Genomic DNA, 17,030 nt, shown 5'->3' on the forward strand with positions numbered 1-17,030 from the left:
ATTTAAAGTAGGCAAGAGGAACAAATGCTGACAAGATGAGCAAGGATGGAGTGGTATGAAAATCTCATCCACTAACATGGACAATCAATTACATTCTTAGGATTGTTAGTCCCTCAAACTTCTTCATTAATTAGCTCTCGGTTATTCAATTTCCCACACCTTTAGCTCAATTTGCTGTGACATCATACTGTGTTCAGAGTGCCTCATCAGCAATGAAAAAAGACTTGGTATCTTTAGAATATGAGTCGGCAGCTGGTTTAATTAAATATCCTTCCACCCACGCTGTACTACATTGATTAATTTTTAAAGAAATGGCTAAATGAAGATATTAATTATTTGTATGTGATGCATACGCTCGCATGAACACCGTTATATTTTAATTTACTTCTTAACAAGTAAGCCAGTATGATTTTTAAATTATTTCCCAACTGGCTTACATACTAATAAAGAAGAAAATCTATTAATTTGTGCCATATCAAATTCACCCTTTTTTCTTTTACTTTCTAATTATATAGTTCTCAAAGAAATCAAACTAGAAAAAAAATGGTTTTAACCTTCCTGCTTTTTAGTCCACATATATAGCTGTTTAGTGTGGGAGTGAAATGAAATATTTATTTTTGGAGGTCTTAACAATATGAAAACAGAACATGTACACAGTTAGCTCTCTATTATTTGTCTTCATTTGAATCATGTTTATGTAAAACTGAAATACAACAAGGCAAATTGATTATCCTGAAAATAATTAAGTGCTATCTGAATCATCAGAAAATTTAATTATATTTCGCCTCATTTTGGTAGTATATATTATGACCAATTTTTTGGAAATTCTATAAACCACATGGAGTAGATATGATGATTCTCTATTGCCCAGCTTATTTACTCATTACACATGATACCAGCACCGTGTGTTACAAGGTATTATTTATGTACATACAAGCACATAAGACAGCAAGGTTTTGAGGCAGTAAATTCTTATAAATTAATTTGTTACTGTTTTTAGAATACTTTTCCTAGTTCAAACTGTGTGTGTGTGTGTGTGTATGGACAATTGTGCATGTTGATGATAAACAGAATTAATGGGAAAGATTACACAAATTTGGATAATAATAAGTACGCTTTCTTTTTTCTATTTTTTTAATTTTATTATGTTATGTTAATCACCATACATTACATCATTAGCTTTTGATGTAGTGTTCCATGATTCATTGTTTGCTTATAACACCCAGTGCTCCATTCAATACGTGCCCTCTTTAATACCCATCACCGGGCTAACCCATTCCCCCACCCACCTCCCCTCTAGAACCTTCAGTTTGTTTCTCAGAGTCCATAGTCTCTCGTGGTAGTATGCGTTCATGTATTTTCCAACATATGGGAAGAAACTTTATACTTATGCTTTCCGGATGTCTCAAAATAGAAACCATACTGTTGCCTTTCAGGTAAGCTGTGGACTGCCTGGAGGAGACCACATTCTTCCTGTAACTTTTGGATGAGTCACTGATTTAATTGCCAAAGTTACACAGCCTTTAGAGGAAGTGAGACAAGCACAGGGGGAGGAGCAGCTGAAGCCAACGTTTGCCAAGCTCCACTTTGCTGCTGTGATTCTCTTAGGAGGGACAGCAGCTCTGGAAGGAAGGCTCTTTTCTTCCTCAGCAGAATCTTTTTTTATTCTATGCTTCCCTCATTCTTAGAGAAATTGCATAGCCATCTCTGCTCTCCCATTTAAGGGGATGTTTATAAGCATTGTGTTCCCTTGGTTCTTGAACACCGATACCACATTCTGATCAGTGGAGAGAAAACAGAGTATTCCCTGTTGTCCCTAGACAGAATCAAAGACAGTTCATTACCTTACACTCAATTCTGTGACTCCTATGTCACTTCTATGACATTCTTTTACCTGGGTGGTGCTGATGCTGTGTCTGACCCAAGGGCTATGATCACAAATGCATTTCCCTGCACCAACCTATTGTTATTCCCTCTAAAATATGTTGGGAAGTGTGGTAATCTTGAAGATAATGGAAAGAAAAAGGGATCAAGTGTCAATAGATGCCCTGTCCTCTGTTGCTTACTCTCTTCATGGCTTTAAACAAGGTTCTTAAATCTCCTGAGTCATAAAATAGTACACCTGAGTGAGCTGGTATTGTCACACAAATGCATGAATGTGAGAAAGTTTTTGTAAATCACAATACACCAGAATTATGTCTATTTTTATGCATATGACAAAAGTAGGTTTCTTAGAAATGAGCTTTCCAAAAATAATACTAATCATGGAATAAACCTACGGTTTTGCACAACAATAAGACCATTATCCTGGAAATCTTAGAATATGATATATATGTAGTTTTTTTCTCCCTGAAAATAAGCCTAAAATATTCATGTATTTCAAAAATAGATTTGTATCCATAGATTTAAAAATAATCACTTTTATATTCTTTAACTATTATCACTATTTGTGTATAAAAGTCTTATAATTACTTCTTTTTAAAAAACCTGAAATTAACATATCTTCTGTTCGCCCAATTAACTCAAATGAGTAACAAATTATTTTTTTTTAAAGCTTTCTAAACTGATATTCTGTAATGACTCATCCAAGAAAATGTCTTTTCTATTCAGAAGATCTGCACCTCTTTTATTTTTTAGTCAAACACATAATTTACTACACAGCTTTAAAAATGTTTGCTGCATCAATCAACCAAAGGCCAGTCATTTTATTCATTCCTCCATTCATGGGAGTGCCCCAGGAATGTGAATGGTGGCAGGGGATTTTCTGTGAAATTTCTAGAACGGGTGATCAGTTAGTAAATATGCAAGGAATCTGTCCCTCCAATCTTTTTCTTTTCCTTTTTTTTTTCAAATCTTTATTTAAATTCTAGTTAGTTAACATATGTGTAATATTGGTTTCAGGAGGAGAATTTAGTGACTCTGTCCCTCCAGTCTTACAATGAACTTGCAGACTTACGGAATTGGATTCTCTCCCTCCAATCTTATAATGAATTTGCCTGTGTTATGGAAACCACAGATCACCGGAAGGGTTTGGTAAACAACTCTGGATTTCTCACTCATAAGATGAAAACCTAAATGCCTAGGGGCACCTGGATGGCTCAGTTGGTTAAGCGTCTGCCTTTGGCTCAGGTCATGATCCCAGTGTCCTGGGATCGAGCCCCACATCGGGCTCCCTGCTTGGCGGGAAGCCTGCTTCTCCCTCTCCCCCTCCCCCTGCTTGTGTTCCCTCTCTCGCTGTCTCTCTCTGTGTGTCAAATAAATAAATAAAATCTTTAAAAAAAAAAGAACACTTAAATGCCTAATCTGAGCTTTCTTTTGGACAGCAGGAAGTTGAAATCCCTGCTTTATTTCAACAGCTGGTGGCCTGACCCATTAAATTGGCTTCCTGATAAGGAAATACATGAACCCAGAAAGTTAAGAGAAAAAATGGGAAGTTCACATGCTACCATAACAGCCTGATGGCCTTCCACTGTGTTCTGTTCCTTCTCGGTGGCCATGATGCTTTGCTATTTTGCCGTGATAACACTTTTACTTTGCAGCAAAAATCACCTTGGGATTGTTTTCATCTTTTGTGAATGGTTTAGCCACTGCTTCTTCATTTCAGATTCTCAATATTAGCAATAGAACTATTTCAATATTTTTTATTTTTTTGACAAAAATGTGACTTTTATTTTTTTTAAAGATTTTATTTCTTTATTTATTTGAAAGAATGAGAGAGAGAGAGAGAGCATGAGGGGGGGAGGGTCAGAGGGAGAAGCAGACTCCCCGCTGAGCAGGGAGCCCGATGCGGGACTCGATCCCGGGACTCCAGGATCATGACCTGAGCCAAAGGCAGTCGCTTAACCAACTGAGCCACCCAGGCGCCCAAAAATGTGACTTTTAATAATGGCATTTTAAAAAGTTGGTTCATTCACCGTAGACTAGAAAAGTTTATTGTTTTTTTTTTTTTTTTAAGTCCTCTAGAACTTGCTTCCAGACTTGGGAGGTGACTGGCCTCTGTGAAGGTACCAAAAGCCAAAGTGCTGAATTGCAAATTAGGAGACTTGGATTTGGGTCTTGCTCTTTGACTAACTACCTGAGGAGTTTAATCCTATGCTTCAGTTTCATCGTTTGTGTGACCCTGGACAAGTCACTTCAGTTCCTTTGCACCTCAGTTTCCTCATCTGTAAAAGAGCATAATAAAACTGTCTACCTCTTAGCATTGTTGTAAGGAGTCCATGAGATTATGACTATACAGCACCCAGAACAGTACCAGGCTCATGCTAACTGCATGTGTGTTATCTATAATAATGTAATAGTAATCTGTCTTGTCATAGTTCCTATGTTGTATTCATTTTTCTAGTGCTGCAGAGCCAATTGCCACAAACTTGGCAACTTAAAACAACTATTATCTCAGTTTCTATAGGTCGGATAGGTCTGGCCTAGTGGGATGCTCTGCTCAGAGCCCCATAAGGCTGAAATCCAGGTGCCAACTAAGGTGTGTTTCTTTCTGGAGCCTAAGATCCTCCTGCAAACTCATGTGGCTGTTGTAAGAATGCATTTCCTCAGGATAGAAGTCCCCATTTCATGCTAGATGTCAGTAAGGGGCCACTCTCAGCAACTGGAGACTGCCTGCCCTTCCCTGCCACGTGGCCCTTTCCATATTGTGGCCATTGCTCTCTTCCAGGCCAGGAAGAATGTGTCTCACTGGCTTCCAATCCCTTACCACCAGCTGAAGAAAACTTGCTTTGACAGGGCTTACCTGATCAAGTCAGGCCACCTAGGTGACTCTCCCATTAGCCATATCCTACAACATGATCATGGCATGATATCTTATCATGCTCACAGGCTCCACCCCCACTTAAGGGGAGGAGATCATATGAGAGTGAGGGTCATCTTTGAATTCTGTGTACCACAAGTGTGAACATGAAGTGAAAAGTAAAAATGACATGCCAAGTGCACATTATTGTATGTCCTATCACTGCCATCATCATCGTGATCATGATACCAAATTTTTATCCTCTCACAACCCTATTCTGCTAATTTTCAAAGGTTTAAATTAACTGTAAAGAGTATTCCAATTCATTCAAAAACCATGTAACTCAGAGCTTTGCATTTGCTTCGTAATTCACTCAATTCCTATTCTCTTTGACTGGCGTATTTACTTTCCACATTCACTCCCAAGAACAAAGTTCCATGGAGAAGTATGTTCTATTGAATTCACTAGTCCATAAAATACTCATCCATTATCCCCCTTACATGTATGAAGCAATCCTGAAATTCCCTATGGCCTGGTTGTGCTCAACTCTAAAACAAACTAAGGAAAAGGTAATCTTTTCCAGTGCTTTAATAATATTTAACCCAGGGACTAGTGTAACAGACTCCGAGATGTTTATTCATAGATAGCAGGAGTGAGCCTAAGATGATCTTTGTGGTTCTGGCTGTCATTTGACCAGCACTGAGGAGGGCCTCATATATTGTAAAAAAACTCAATAAATAATAAAATATAAAATAAAATATAACAAAAGAATGATGTAGGGAAATGATTACATCATCCGTGAAAATGGAATGGGGAAACTTAACCTAGAAATCCAAACAAGAATCTTCTGGTATTTTGTTAATATAAATGCCTTTAGGGCAGAGATGAATTCTGTCCCTGCAGAGATTAATAAAACTTAGCTCATGAAATAAAGTAGAATTTTATTAAAAAAAAATACAGAGTAGAAATTCTATCTGTGCTCAAAATCATCTTTGCCACTGTTGACATTATGATCGTGAATGTGTTACTTTTCCTCATTAAGACTTAGTTTTTGCCTCTTTAACATGGAGGTAATACTGTCTCCTTAAGACCATGTTCTGAGGATTAAGTGAAATAACCTATGCTAAGTTCTTAGGGCAATGCCTAGTTCGAAGTGAGCATTTAGTAACTGATGACTATTGTTGTTATTGCTATTTTTATTCGTTTTAATTATGCTAATGTGTGGCCCAATGTCTGGAATGTATTAAGGGCTCAGAGAATATTACTTTCTTCACCCTTCTTCAATACTTGTTTGTTGAATTGAGCTGGATCTGTCAAGAAGAGTATTTCAGGTATTATCAGTCTGAAATACACTAAGAGGTTACTGTTTGTCTGATTTTATTTAATTTTATGCAATTTTCTTCCTCCCCCTTCCTCCTTCCCTGCCTGCATGCCTGCCTACCTCCATCCTTCCTTCTTTCCTTGTCTTTCCTCCTTTTCTTCTCTCTGTTCCTTCCTTCTCTTTCTCTTATCTTTTTTTCTCAAGCAGATATTATTTTAAATTTCCGAACAACCTATGTTAGCAAGTCTGGCCAAGTTATCTTTGAAGCAAGATCAATTTGCATCCACTACGTCACAACCTGGTTCATCATTGATTTAATCGCTGCCCTGCCTTTTGATCTCCTGTATGCTTTCAACGTCACAGTGGTGAGTAAAGAGGACTCCTCCACATGACCTTGAAGGTTATTTTTAACCCTGTGTTTATTTTCCACATGTTCAGGTTTTAAGTGTTTGTGACAATTTATGCATCCAGGACTTTGTGCCCTCCTGAATAAAGACACCAAAGTGGCCAATGGTACGGAGGCCACAGATTGTCCACTTGAGGAAGTTAGTTCCTTTTGAAATTTGCATTACCTGTTTGAGTTATTTAAATACATTTGTATTACTTAAGCAGATATTTGCCTCCAAAGTTCAGCGGAGAGTTTAAGATTTCTTCCAGTTTTATGACTTTTATTCTCTACCCCTTGAGTATTTCATTATTCACCAGCAAAACAAACAAAAGACCAATCAAGACACAGAAAAATACCGAAATTAAAATAAAAGAATGCAACCACTTCTTAGAAGTTCTTGTAAAAATGTTGGGTGGGGCAGAAGCCTAAATGACACAGTGACCATGAGCTTGAGAGCTCTGTTGGATTTTTAACTTTTCTCTAGGATTGTAACTTCTCCACTTTCTTCATGGAAAGATTTTATAAAACCTTATGCCTCCTCATGCAAAGCAAATATGTCCACTTGTGGTAGTAGCTATTTTTACTATTAAACAATTGTTCTTAAAAGCATGAAGTGCTCCCTTACACACAGAGAGACTTTTAGGGAGGTATAATAGCATTTTGGGGTCAGTAATGCAATTTGCTGCTAGAGGAACCAATTAGAGCAGGCAAAAGTTGATTAAACATTAGTTGAAATTAAACGTATTTCTTACTCAGTCAACAACCCCTTGAAATTCTCTATCAAGAATTTAAAAGCATAGTTTTCAATATTAAAGTGATCAGTATTTTTCAAATACAGTCCTTATTGACTTCAGAATGAAGATTGAACTGTAATTCTGACTATTTAGTACAGATTTGTGCATTTGTTAATTACCTATATAATAGTATTTTTCTTTTCTTTTTCTTTCTATTTTTTTTTAAGTTGGAAATTTGAGAGTGTCAACATCTTTAAGAGGTTTATAAGTCAACTGAAAGGAAACCTCTGGGGAAAAATTTAGTATATAATCTCAATCAGTGCCACATTGAATTGTTATCCAAACTCCTTAAAGGGCTTTTTAAAATTGAATTTGAGTAGATAAGTGTACTATAATGAAAGCATAATGACTTAAAACAAGGCTTTTGCAAGACTGCAACAAAAAAAATTCAAAAGAAATAAATAATTCACAAAATGCTAAGAAAGATTTTCCACATTCTCTTGGAGAATTGTTAAATAAATGGTGTTCAATAGACTGTGCTCTAAATTAACTTACTGCTTTGCTACTAAATACTAATAATATCTTTTTATGTTCTATTTCTCTTTGGGCACTGAACAAATAGAATTATTTAAAATATATGTTATATAATTATTTATAAAATATATACAATTTTAAGATACATGATATGTTTATAAATCATTAACATCCTCATTGCCTAAAATTAACACAAAGGATTTTTGAAAAAGTCTAATTCTCATATTTTGATGAATTTTAAATACTTGTACACTTTTACTGCATTCTTGCTCCCTTTCCTCATTCTGTCTTGTGAAATCTGGCATGAACATTTTATAAAGAATGCAAGTTATAGATCAATATCTATGTTAGAAAGAAAGAAAAAGAGGAAGGAATAAAGGAATCTCTTTTCTCAGTGATAATTTTTCTGCTTCTCACAGGAGTGAGCATATGATCATTAACAAATTGGTGCATAAATTTGCTATGCCCCCAAATAAATTAGGCAAGATGAAATATTCTATTTGAACAGAAAATCTTGTATAATGATTTCCTGGGGAGTAAATATAATTTACTCCCCAGGAAAACATAAGTTATGAGGAAAAGTTTATACATTATGCTATTTTTATACTGCACAGACTTACAAAAAAAGGGGGGTGGAAGAAACAGATAAATAAGCAAGCACAGATGTTGGCTTTCCAAATTTAAAATACGTCTAGTTAGGGGCGCCTGGGTGGCTCAGTCGTTAAGCATCTGCCTTCCGCTCAGGTCATGATCCCAGGGTCCTGGTATCGAGCCCCACATTGGGCTTCCTGCTCAGCAGGAAGCCTGCTTCTCCCTCTCTAGCTCCCCCTGCTTGTGTTCCCTCTCTCGCTATGTCCCTCTCTGTCAAATAAATAAATAAAATCTTTTAAAAAATAAAATAAATAAATAAAATACATCCAGTTAGTGCATCTCTGTAGATGACATTCAAAAACGCATTACAACCATCAAAAACGTATTGGATGCTCTAATTTTGACTTTGCCCATAATTGCTGATGATAAATGTTTTATACACAGCTCACATATTTCTTTAATAAAATTTACTAGGTGTAAGTCACTATGAAAGGCACTCTGAGAGACAAAGTTGTGAATGAGGCAGAAAATATGATAGAGTGAAAAAGGCAAAAGTATAAATCCCAGTCTTATCACTTACTGTTTGAGTGACTTCCTTGGAGAAGTTAACATCAAAATTGGCAAAATGAGCATGAAAATCGCTACAGAGTTTCTCAGGAGCCTAAAAAGGCAACATTTCTATAAAATACCTTGCTAAGTGTCAAACACCCAGAAAGACCTCAGTGCATGTTAATCAACTTCTCTCTCTTTCTCTCTTTCTCCCCGTTGTGGATAGCCAGGGGGTGATCATGTCCAGCTGGTAATAAGGGAAACTGCCATTTGATAAGGGGTTCTGATGAGTACACCACTGTCTTGCACCTACCTATAAGCTGCTTCTAATTTTTATCAGTGACAAATTCAGAACAGCATCCCAAGAGTAGAAAGAATACGTTCCCTGGAGGGTGTTATGCTGAGTGAAATAAGTCAATCAGAGAAAGACATGTATCATATGACCTCACTGATATGAGGAATTCTTAATCTCAGGAAACAAACTAAGGGTTGCAGAGTGGTGGGGGGTGGGAGGGATGGGGTGGCTGGGTGATAGACATTGGGGAGGGTATGTGCTATGGCGAGCGCTGTGAATTGTGCAAGACTGTTGAATCACAGATCTGTACCTCTGAAACAAATAATGCAATATATGTTAAAAAAAAGAAGAAGAAGATAGCAGGAGGGGGAGACAAACCATGAGAGACGATGGACTCTGAAAAACAAACTGAGGGTTCTAGAGGGGAGGGGGGTGGGGGTATGGGTTAGCCTGGTGATGGGTATTAAAGAGGGCACGTTCTGCATGGAGCACTGGGTGTTATGCACAAACAATGAATCATGGAACACTACATCCAAAACTAATGACGTAATGTATGGTGATTAACATAACAATAAAAAATTAAAAAAAAATACGTTCCCTTTTTTCAGATTATATATTTCCATCTAAATCAAATATGCCTCTTTCTTCTATCATTCATTAAGATCCCAAACTCACATTTTATAGCAAGAAGCTGTTGACTCCGATGGAATAAGTATAATTTATTTCAAAAGTGTCAGCAAAATCACTAAGGCTACCTCATCCGGGACACCAAGTTTTGTGTCCCTTATCTTTCCAAATGACTATTGTTCTCATGTAAGGACAGCCCCCATTCTTCCCTCAAACATCCGCTTTCTGGTGAGAGAAAATGGAGAGATTGCCCACATCAATATTCTATATTCAATGGTGTTTTACTTAGTCTGCTCAGGCTGCTATAACAAAATATCATTGACTGGGTGGCTTAAACAATAGAAATTTATTTTTCAGTTCTGAAGGCTGGAAAGTCTAAGCTCAAGATTCCAGCCAATTTGGTTCTTTATGAGGGCTCTCTTCCTGGCTTGTAGATAGCTATCTTCTAGCTGTGTTCTCACGTGGCAAGGGGAGAGAGAGACATTGGTTAAGGAGAGAGGGGGGAGGGAGAGAGGAAGAGAAGAGGAGAGAGAGCATTCTCTGGACTCTTCTTATAAGGGTACTAATCCCATCTTGAGAACCCCACCCTCATGACCTCATTTAAACCAAATTACTTCCTAAAGGCCCCATCACCAGTTACCATCACACTGAGGGCTAGGGCTTCAACACGTGAGATTTGGAAGAACAAAAATCAGTCCACAGCAGATGGCTTCCTCCATCTGGGCTTTCTGTTTGAGGTTTCATTTCAATTACAAAACTGTCATCTATCCATCATATTCTTCCACCTATAAAATAAACTCCACGCCTGGTAATTCCTCTAAGCTACAAAGTAGATATTGCAAAGTACTGGCATGTAGTCATCTGGTTTACAATGAGCTGGAGCAATGACAGATGAGCACTTGGCTGTAAAGGAGAAGAAATAAAACTTGACACAGAAGAATGAGAAAAAGAAATAAAAATACAGCTAGCTGGCAAGTGCTTCAAATGACCTTATGGTTTTATTATATTTCAGTGTAGAATAATTCACCAGATTACAACTGAAAGCACGTTTATTGAATTTCTATTATTATATTGAGTGTAGAGTGTTTTGTATCTCAATTTATTACCCATTCATTCATTTAACACATATTTATTGAGCACTTACTATGTGTCAGGCACTACTCTAGGTATGATTTTCTTAAACATAAGGAGAGATCGATAGTGGAGGAAGGAACTAGAAGTCAACAGCCGACTCCAGGACTAATTATGAAGGCAAATTTCCAGAAGATGCTGATCTTGTTTATGATTCTGTCTGTTGAGGTGTAGTCATACAAACCACTTTCTTCCCCTTTATTTATGGTTTCTTCCACAAACACACACCCCAAATTAAAAAAAGGTCAAGTAATTTGTCAAACTCTATTTGCATATGAGCTAATACTTTATTTGCCTTTTCTATTTTAGAAAACTCATTGAGGCTCCTGGAGGCATAAAAGAGTATGCATTAGTACACCACACATGTTGTTAACAATGACATCAACCATTCTGGTGGTCACCAATGGTGCACATTTTTCAGATTGGTCCTGAAGTCAGGAAAATAATCCCTTAGCTATAAGTGTATTGTTTTAGTGCATACGAAGACAGGACCTAGGAGAGTTTTCAAAAATTTTGTTCCATTTTAATTTTGGTTCCCTAAGCATGTCTGATTGAGAGAGGGCTCAGAATGTATAGGCTTCAGGCATGTGTTTTCTCTATGGATGATGTTAGAAGAAAGCATAGCACATGAGACGGGAGGTGCTACTGGTATTTGTGAGTAGATCTTACAGAAGTTTGATAGATCTAATCACTGTTTATTTCAAAAATGAAGTTACCTTTGTTACCACTTCACACAATTTTACTTCAGCGGGTACAAATTATTGTTATAAAGCCACTCTTACATGGAGGAAGGGATGTGGAATTGAAAAAAAATGTATGTAAGAGGTGGAGACACCCTGATCAATCCTGAAACCCTAATGTGCTTCAGTTGTGTATCAGAATATACAAAATTATATTCAATCAAATCAGTAGAGGAAAAAAGATAAATCTTAAGGAAAATAAGTATTAATTAAAAGAAATTAAATTGTCTTATCATCTTTTATTCTATCACCTCTTGATAATAATATGTTGAGAAAGGGCATTGGTATGGTCATAAAAATGACCATAGCGTTGGACTCATGATTATATTTAATTTCAAGAACTTTCCAGAATGGCCATAAGTTAAAGTAACTGTTGTAGCATGGAATGAGCCGTGGGCCAAGTTGTGCCACTCTGTCTCCTCCCACAGGTGTCTCTCGTGCATCTCCTGAAGACCGTCCGGCTGCTGCGTCTTTTGCGTCTCCTGCAGAAGTTGGACCGTTATTCCCAGCATAGCACAATCGTCCTGACTCTGCTCATGTCCATGTTTGCGCTCCTTGCACACTGGATGGCGTGTATCTGGTATGTCATTGGAAAAATGGAGAGGGAAGACAACAGCCTTCTGAAGTGGGAAGTTGGTAAGGGCTTACATTTGTCACATTTTCCATTTTTAAGTGAAAAGGAAGATTGTCTAGAATTTGGAGGCAGTGAAAGATGAGTCCAGAAATATGTCCTGGGACTGTCGATTTGTCTAATGTTTTTTAGGGGCTGAGTGGAAGGGGGCGTCTGTGATACAAGTGATTTCTTTTGAGAAAGTTTTCCAGAAAATCGTTATATATTTTTTAAAGAGTAATGGGTTAAGATTTCAATGGACTGTTTAAAGTGACCAGCCAGGCTGTAGAAGTGTTTAGATAAGTAATGTGTGATCTTATTTGACATATCCAATGCAGGGCTAGTACCAATGAATCACTGGGTAACTGGCCTATGGGCAATCATTGCAGTGAGAGAGAGAGTGAGTGTATTATAATGACACACTTTCCACATTTAGTATACTTTGAGAATTTGTGATGATAGAGGGAACTGGATATTCACAAATATAATTTGTAGAATTTTGTGTCCCCATAATACATGGGAATTTAAGGGAGATTTTTTCCAAGTGTTACATAATTCTGCATAAATGAATCTGAAATGTTCTGCACAGGAACACATTTTTAAACTTATGTTAACCACAAGAACTTTACAGAAAATGAAATTCTGAAGGCTATAACCCTCTATCCAAAAATACCTGCATTCTTCTTCCAGTCATTGCCTTTAGAGAATTGTCATAGTACTCCATGTAGAATTTTTTTTTCTCTTATTCTGGCATTTCATCAAAAGAATCTGTTTCTTGGTTGGCTAGAAAATTCTTCACTTCTTTTCTCTAAAAATCAATCTTGAACTTTTGGTAGCTCAGACCTTTGCACAGGGATGAAGCCACAAGAGATTCCCAGGAGAGAAACATGCTCTAACTTTTCATACCAATACTTAATGGCAGAATGCATTTGGAACATCCCTGGCTTGGCTCTCATAATGCCACCCTCTCACCAGAGGGCATATACAAAGAATTCAAAGTATGTCTTTGGAGAGTGAGCTGGAGACCCTAAGAAAACAGATTCCAGGGAATGAATCTCCTGTCTACATTCTTAAAAATGCTCCTACACATTTCAATTTTGACCCTAAGCTACACCAAAGCAATAAATTTGTTCTGATAATTTTCATCTCAGACTGGTTTTATCTTCCTTATCAAAGTACTTCTTCTGTGTCTTGCTATGGATCTCAATTCTCAGAAATGAAGTCAAGGGAGAAAAATAAAACTGCAGCGTGAAAGCAGGAATATTCTACATAAAGAGAATATGGGCTGAGATACAATGTGAAAGTAAGAGAGGGAAGACAGGGAGAGAAAAGGCAGTGGGGGGAGGGCAGAGAAGAGTTGATCAAAAGGAGGACCAAAGTCTAGATTGTACTTGGATTAAAACATTTCCTGTTCTTTAGTATTGTTTCCCTTTCTATTTTCTTGTCCTGAAGGCTCCCTCATCACACACTCTGGTGTAGTCCTAGTGGTGTTCAGTGAATTATAGCATTAGATCTCTGCCCTTTGTTTTGAATTCATATTAAAATTCTGACTTGTGGTCAGCCACCTGATTCCTTTCTGGGCCTGACCTAATTTCCTTCAGGCCCCAGACCTATACACTCATATTAATTTGTAAGTCTTGTCTAGTCTGAGAGTCTCCAGATGGGGAAATTCAGCTTATTCACGCTCTCAAATTTAGTTAGATGAGGAAAGCTTTTTGTTTCATTTCCAACACACCAGTTATGCTGCAGATGCACAAACTAGTTGTTGTTTTTCTTCCCACAAACACTCAGAGGTATTGATTTTCCAAGAAAAAAAGAAGCCAACCATCTAAACTGCTTCAGTATTGCCCCTACCACTCCTACTCTTAAACCTGATGCTATGGTTCAATGTAATGAACGGGAACTTGTGAGGTGAAAGTCAACCCACCCAGAAAGCACTGGCATAATACAATGATGGGAAGAAAACATTGGGTTGGGGCAACTCAGCTCTCCTCATCATGGCTCCGCCACTAACCGATTGTAGGATTTGCAGTAATTTTGTTCACCTCTACAGGCCTCGGTTTCCTCAACTAGAACATGTGAAAACTCACCATATAACTCGAAAGTCTATTTTAGTTTCCGTGATTTATGACTTTAATGGAAGAACAAACCCAGTATTCTGTGTTTATCTTTTTTATCATAGTTCAGGGTCCACATAAACTGTCAATAGCAACAACCCAATGTCAACAAGTTTGAGGGAAAGGGGTGTATCAGGGAGTACATCTTGTGATCACAGCATGTTAAAGAATTGATATGTTTTACTCAGTTATGATAAGAATAATTCAACCTTTATCTTTAGAGAATTAGATTTCCTGTCCAAACACCTCTCAGAATATGATCAGGAAGGTAATATGCTAATAATGTCTGTCAATATTGGGTTTATAGGCTTGGCTACAAGGACTTTCCCTTCCCTTAAAATTACTTGCATTATTGTTCATTTAAAATGTCCTCCAGGGGCTCCTGGGTGGCTCATTAAGCATCTGCCTTCGGCTCAGGTCATGATCCCGGGGTCCTGGGATCGAGCCCCTGCATCGGGCTCCCTGCTCCACGGGAAGCCTGCTTCTCACTAGCCCACTCCCCCTGCTTGTGTTCCCTCTCTCGCCGTGTCTCTCTCTGTCAAATAAATAAAATCTTAAAAAATAAAATAAAATAAAATATTCTCCAGCTGAGATTTGGATATAAATAATTATGACCTCTTCTACCTAATTTTTTAATGAAGCAGCTGAGAATCTAGGCTAATTTAGTTTTTACTATGGAATTTGTACACTAGTATTGTTTTACCTTTTTTGGTCCAACTACCATGAATTAAAAAATTCTTCACACAAATAAAGTTTGATTAGAGAACATGTTCTTTATGTTGTGACTAACATTAGATGTATAGAACAGATTCACATTCCTAGGGGATAAAATGGAATTTTCTTTCTAATCATTGTTAATTGCCTTGAACTGATTTTTCCCCCTTTTTGTCCTTGTCAGGTCTACTACTTACAGCTAGAGAGAGTGCCAGTACTTTGCATCAGATCACATCAAAGTTAATCTTTAAAAAAGATTGTAATATTGTTTCTCTATAAGATATCTATTTCTGGAAGGAAGAATTAATACTCGTGGATTAATTATACCAGAGGCTGGTTATGAACTGATTTGCCTGGTGTTATTTTTACTTTATATTCTTATGCACTTTTATACTATATTTTAAGAGATTTAAGGTTTGGTTTATCGTTTCATGGAATTTTAGACTTGGGAGGACCTTAGTCTAACTTTTTTGATTTTATGGTGAGAAATAGAGCTCTAGGCTATACACACTCTGTGATGTAGGGGTTATTATCTGTTGTACCCACTGCTGTATCCTCACTGTGGTGTATAGTTCCTGGTACATGGCAAACGTGTGAAAAAAATGTTGAATGAGTCAGTCTTCAAGGTCATTCAATTACTAAATGATAGTCATGGGACAAGAACTAGATTCCTTAACTCCTGTATAGAAGTCCTTCTAATAATTTTGAATATTATGAAATTAGAGGAAATGGCTGTTTAGCAAATATTTTCAAGCAGGAAGATTGAGAGAAGAACAAATAGGGTGATCACTTAAGATTTGGTTACTCATTCAAAAAATATTTTTTGAGTGCCCACTGCATGCTTGCTTGATCCTGTGTAAGGCACTCAAGTTATCAAAACTAATATCATACTTAATGTCATGGAACTTAAAGTCCAGTAGTTGAACAGAGACAAATAGCTCACTGGATATATCACAGTGTGATAATTCTATAACTGGAACATGCATAGAGGGGAGGCAGCTGGATCTAGCTAGAATATCAGCAAAGGCTTTTCCAAGATGAGCTGGTTTTAAAGGATGACTAGGTCTGGTCTCTACGATGCTGAGGAAAGGGAATGAGTGAGAGCAGGAATATGGCTACATGAAGCAGGTCACTAAGAACCAGCATAAAGGGTGAATGGGGTAGTAAGGTGATGAAGCTAAAGAGGCAGGTAGTCAGGGATGGGATCTTCAAAGACCATTCATGCTAAGCTTTAGAGTTTGGACTTCATCCCAAGGCTACAGCTAAGCGTAAAGTTCTCTCAAGCAGTGATCCTTTGAATATAGAACACCAGGGAATAGGGGGAGATGTTTTGCTCTGTTTCATTTTCAATATCTATAAAATGGCAATAATAATAGTGCCTGCCTCATTAGGGTTGCCAGTATTAAATTAGGAAATCTATGTGAAGCATTTAATACTGTGCCTGGCACCTAGTAAATTCTCAATAGATAGTAGCCATTATAGCCATCATTACCATTTTATTATGATAGTTACTTCTAATAAGGAAAGTACCGTGAACTGTGACTAGTGATACTTATGATTTTATATGGGAAGAGTATTAAAAACTGCTTTAAAAAATATTTCCCTTTAAGTTTAGTTGTAGTGCTGGACAACAAATTTTATGCTTTTGCCTACCTTCAAATTAAGAAAGCCCATGCTTTATATTTGAGTCAGTCTCTGAAAAATTAGTAAATTTCACATAGCCTGACAATTGCACACATACAGATTTCCCCTTCCAGGATAATATAGGCGACAAGTCCAACATCTATCCTATAAGCCTGTTGGGATATAGAAAATTTTTATGGAACTTAGTGCTTCAAGGGCAAGATTTAACACTACATTAAAGAGGCATAACACAACTGGGTCTGAATGTGCTTTTTATTTTTTTTTAATTTTTTAAAGATTTATTTATTTGAGAGAGAG

At 37.2% G+C, this 17,030-nt stretch overlaps 1 protein-coding gene across 2 annotated transcripts in view; it reads left to right on the forward strand.

The window, feature by feature from the left end:
- KCNH8 (potassium voltage-gated channel subfamily H member 8) overlaps nucleotides 1-17,030 on the forward strand; it is a 366,134-nt gene that overhangs the window by 239,667 nt on the left and 109,437 nt on the right. Inside the window, exons 6-7 of one of the 2 annotated variants that reach the window (XM_088021252.1) lie at nucleotides 6,264-6,424; nucleotides 12,077-12,284. In XM_088021252.1, the coding sequence (XP_087877378.1) occupies nucleotides 6,264-6,424; nucleotides 12,077-12,284 (369 nt within the window). The remainder of the gene's footprint in view (nucleotides 1-6,263; nucleotides 6,425-12,076; nucleotides 12,285-17,030) is intronic. The other variant, XM_028099221.1, reaches the window with a different exon arrangement.

The sequence above is a fragment of the Eumetopias jubatus genome, unplaced genomic scaffold (assembly GCF_037043125.1).
Source record: "Eumetopias jubatus isolate StellerSeaLion01/CBP00866 unplaced genomic scaffold, mEumJub1_p1.0 scaffold_1, whole genome shotgun sequence".
In the NCBI taxonomy this organism is placed as follows: domain Eukaryota; kingdom Metazoa; phylum Chordata; class Mammalia; order Carnivora; family Otariidae; genus Eumetopias; species Eumetopias jubatus.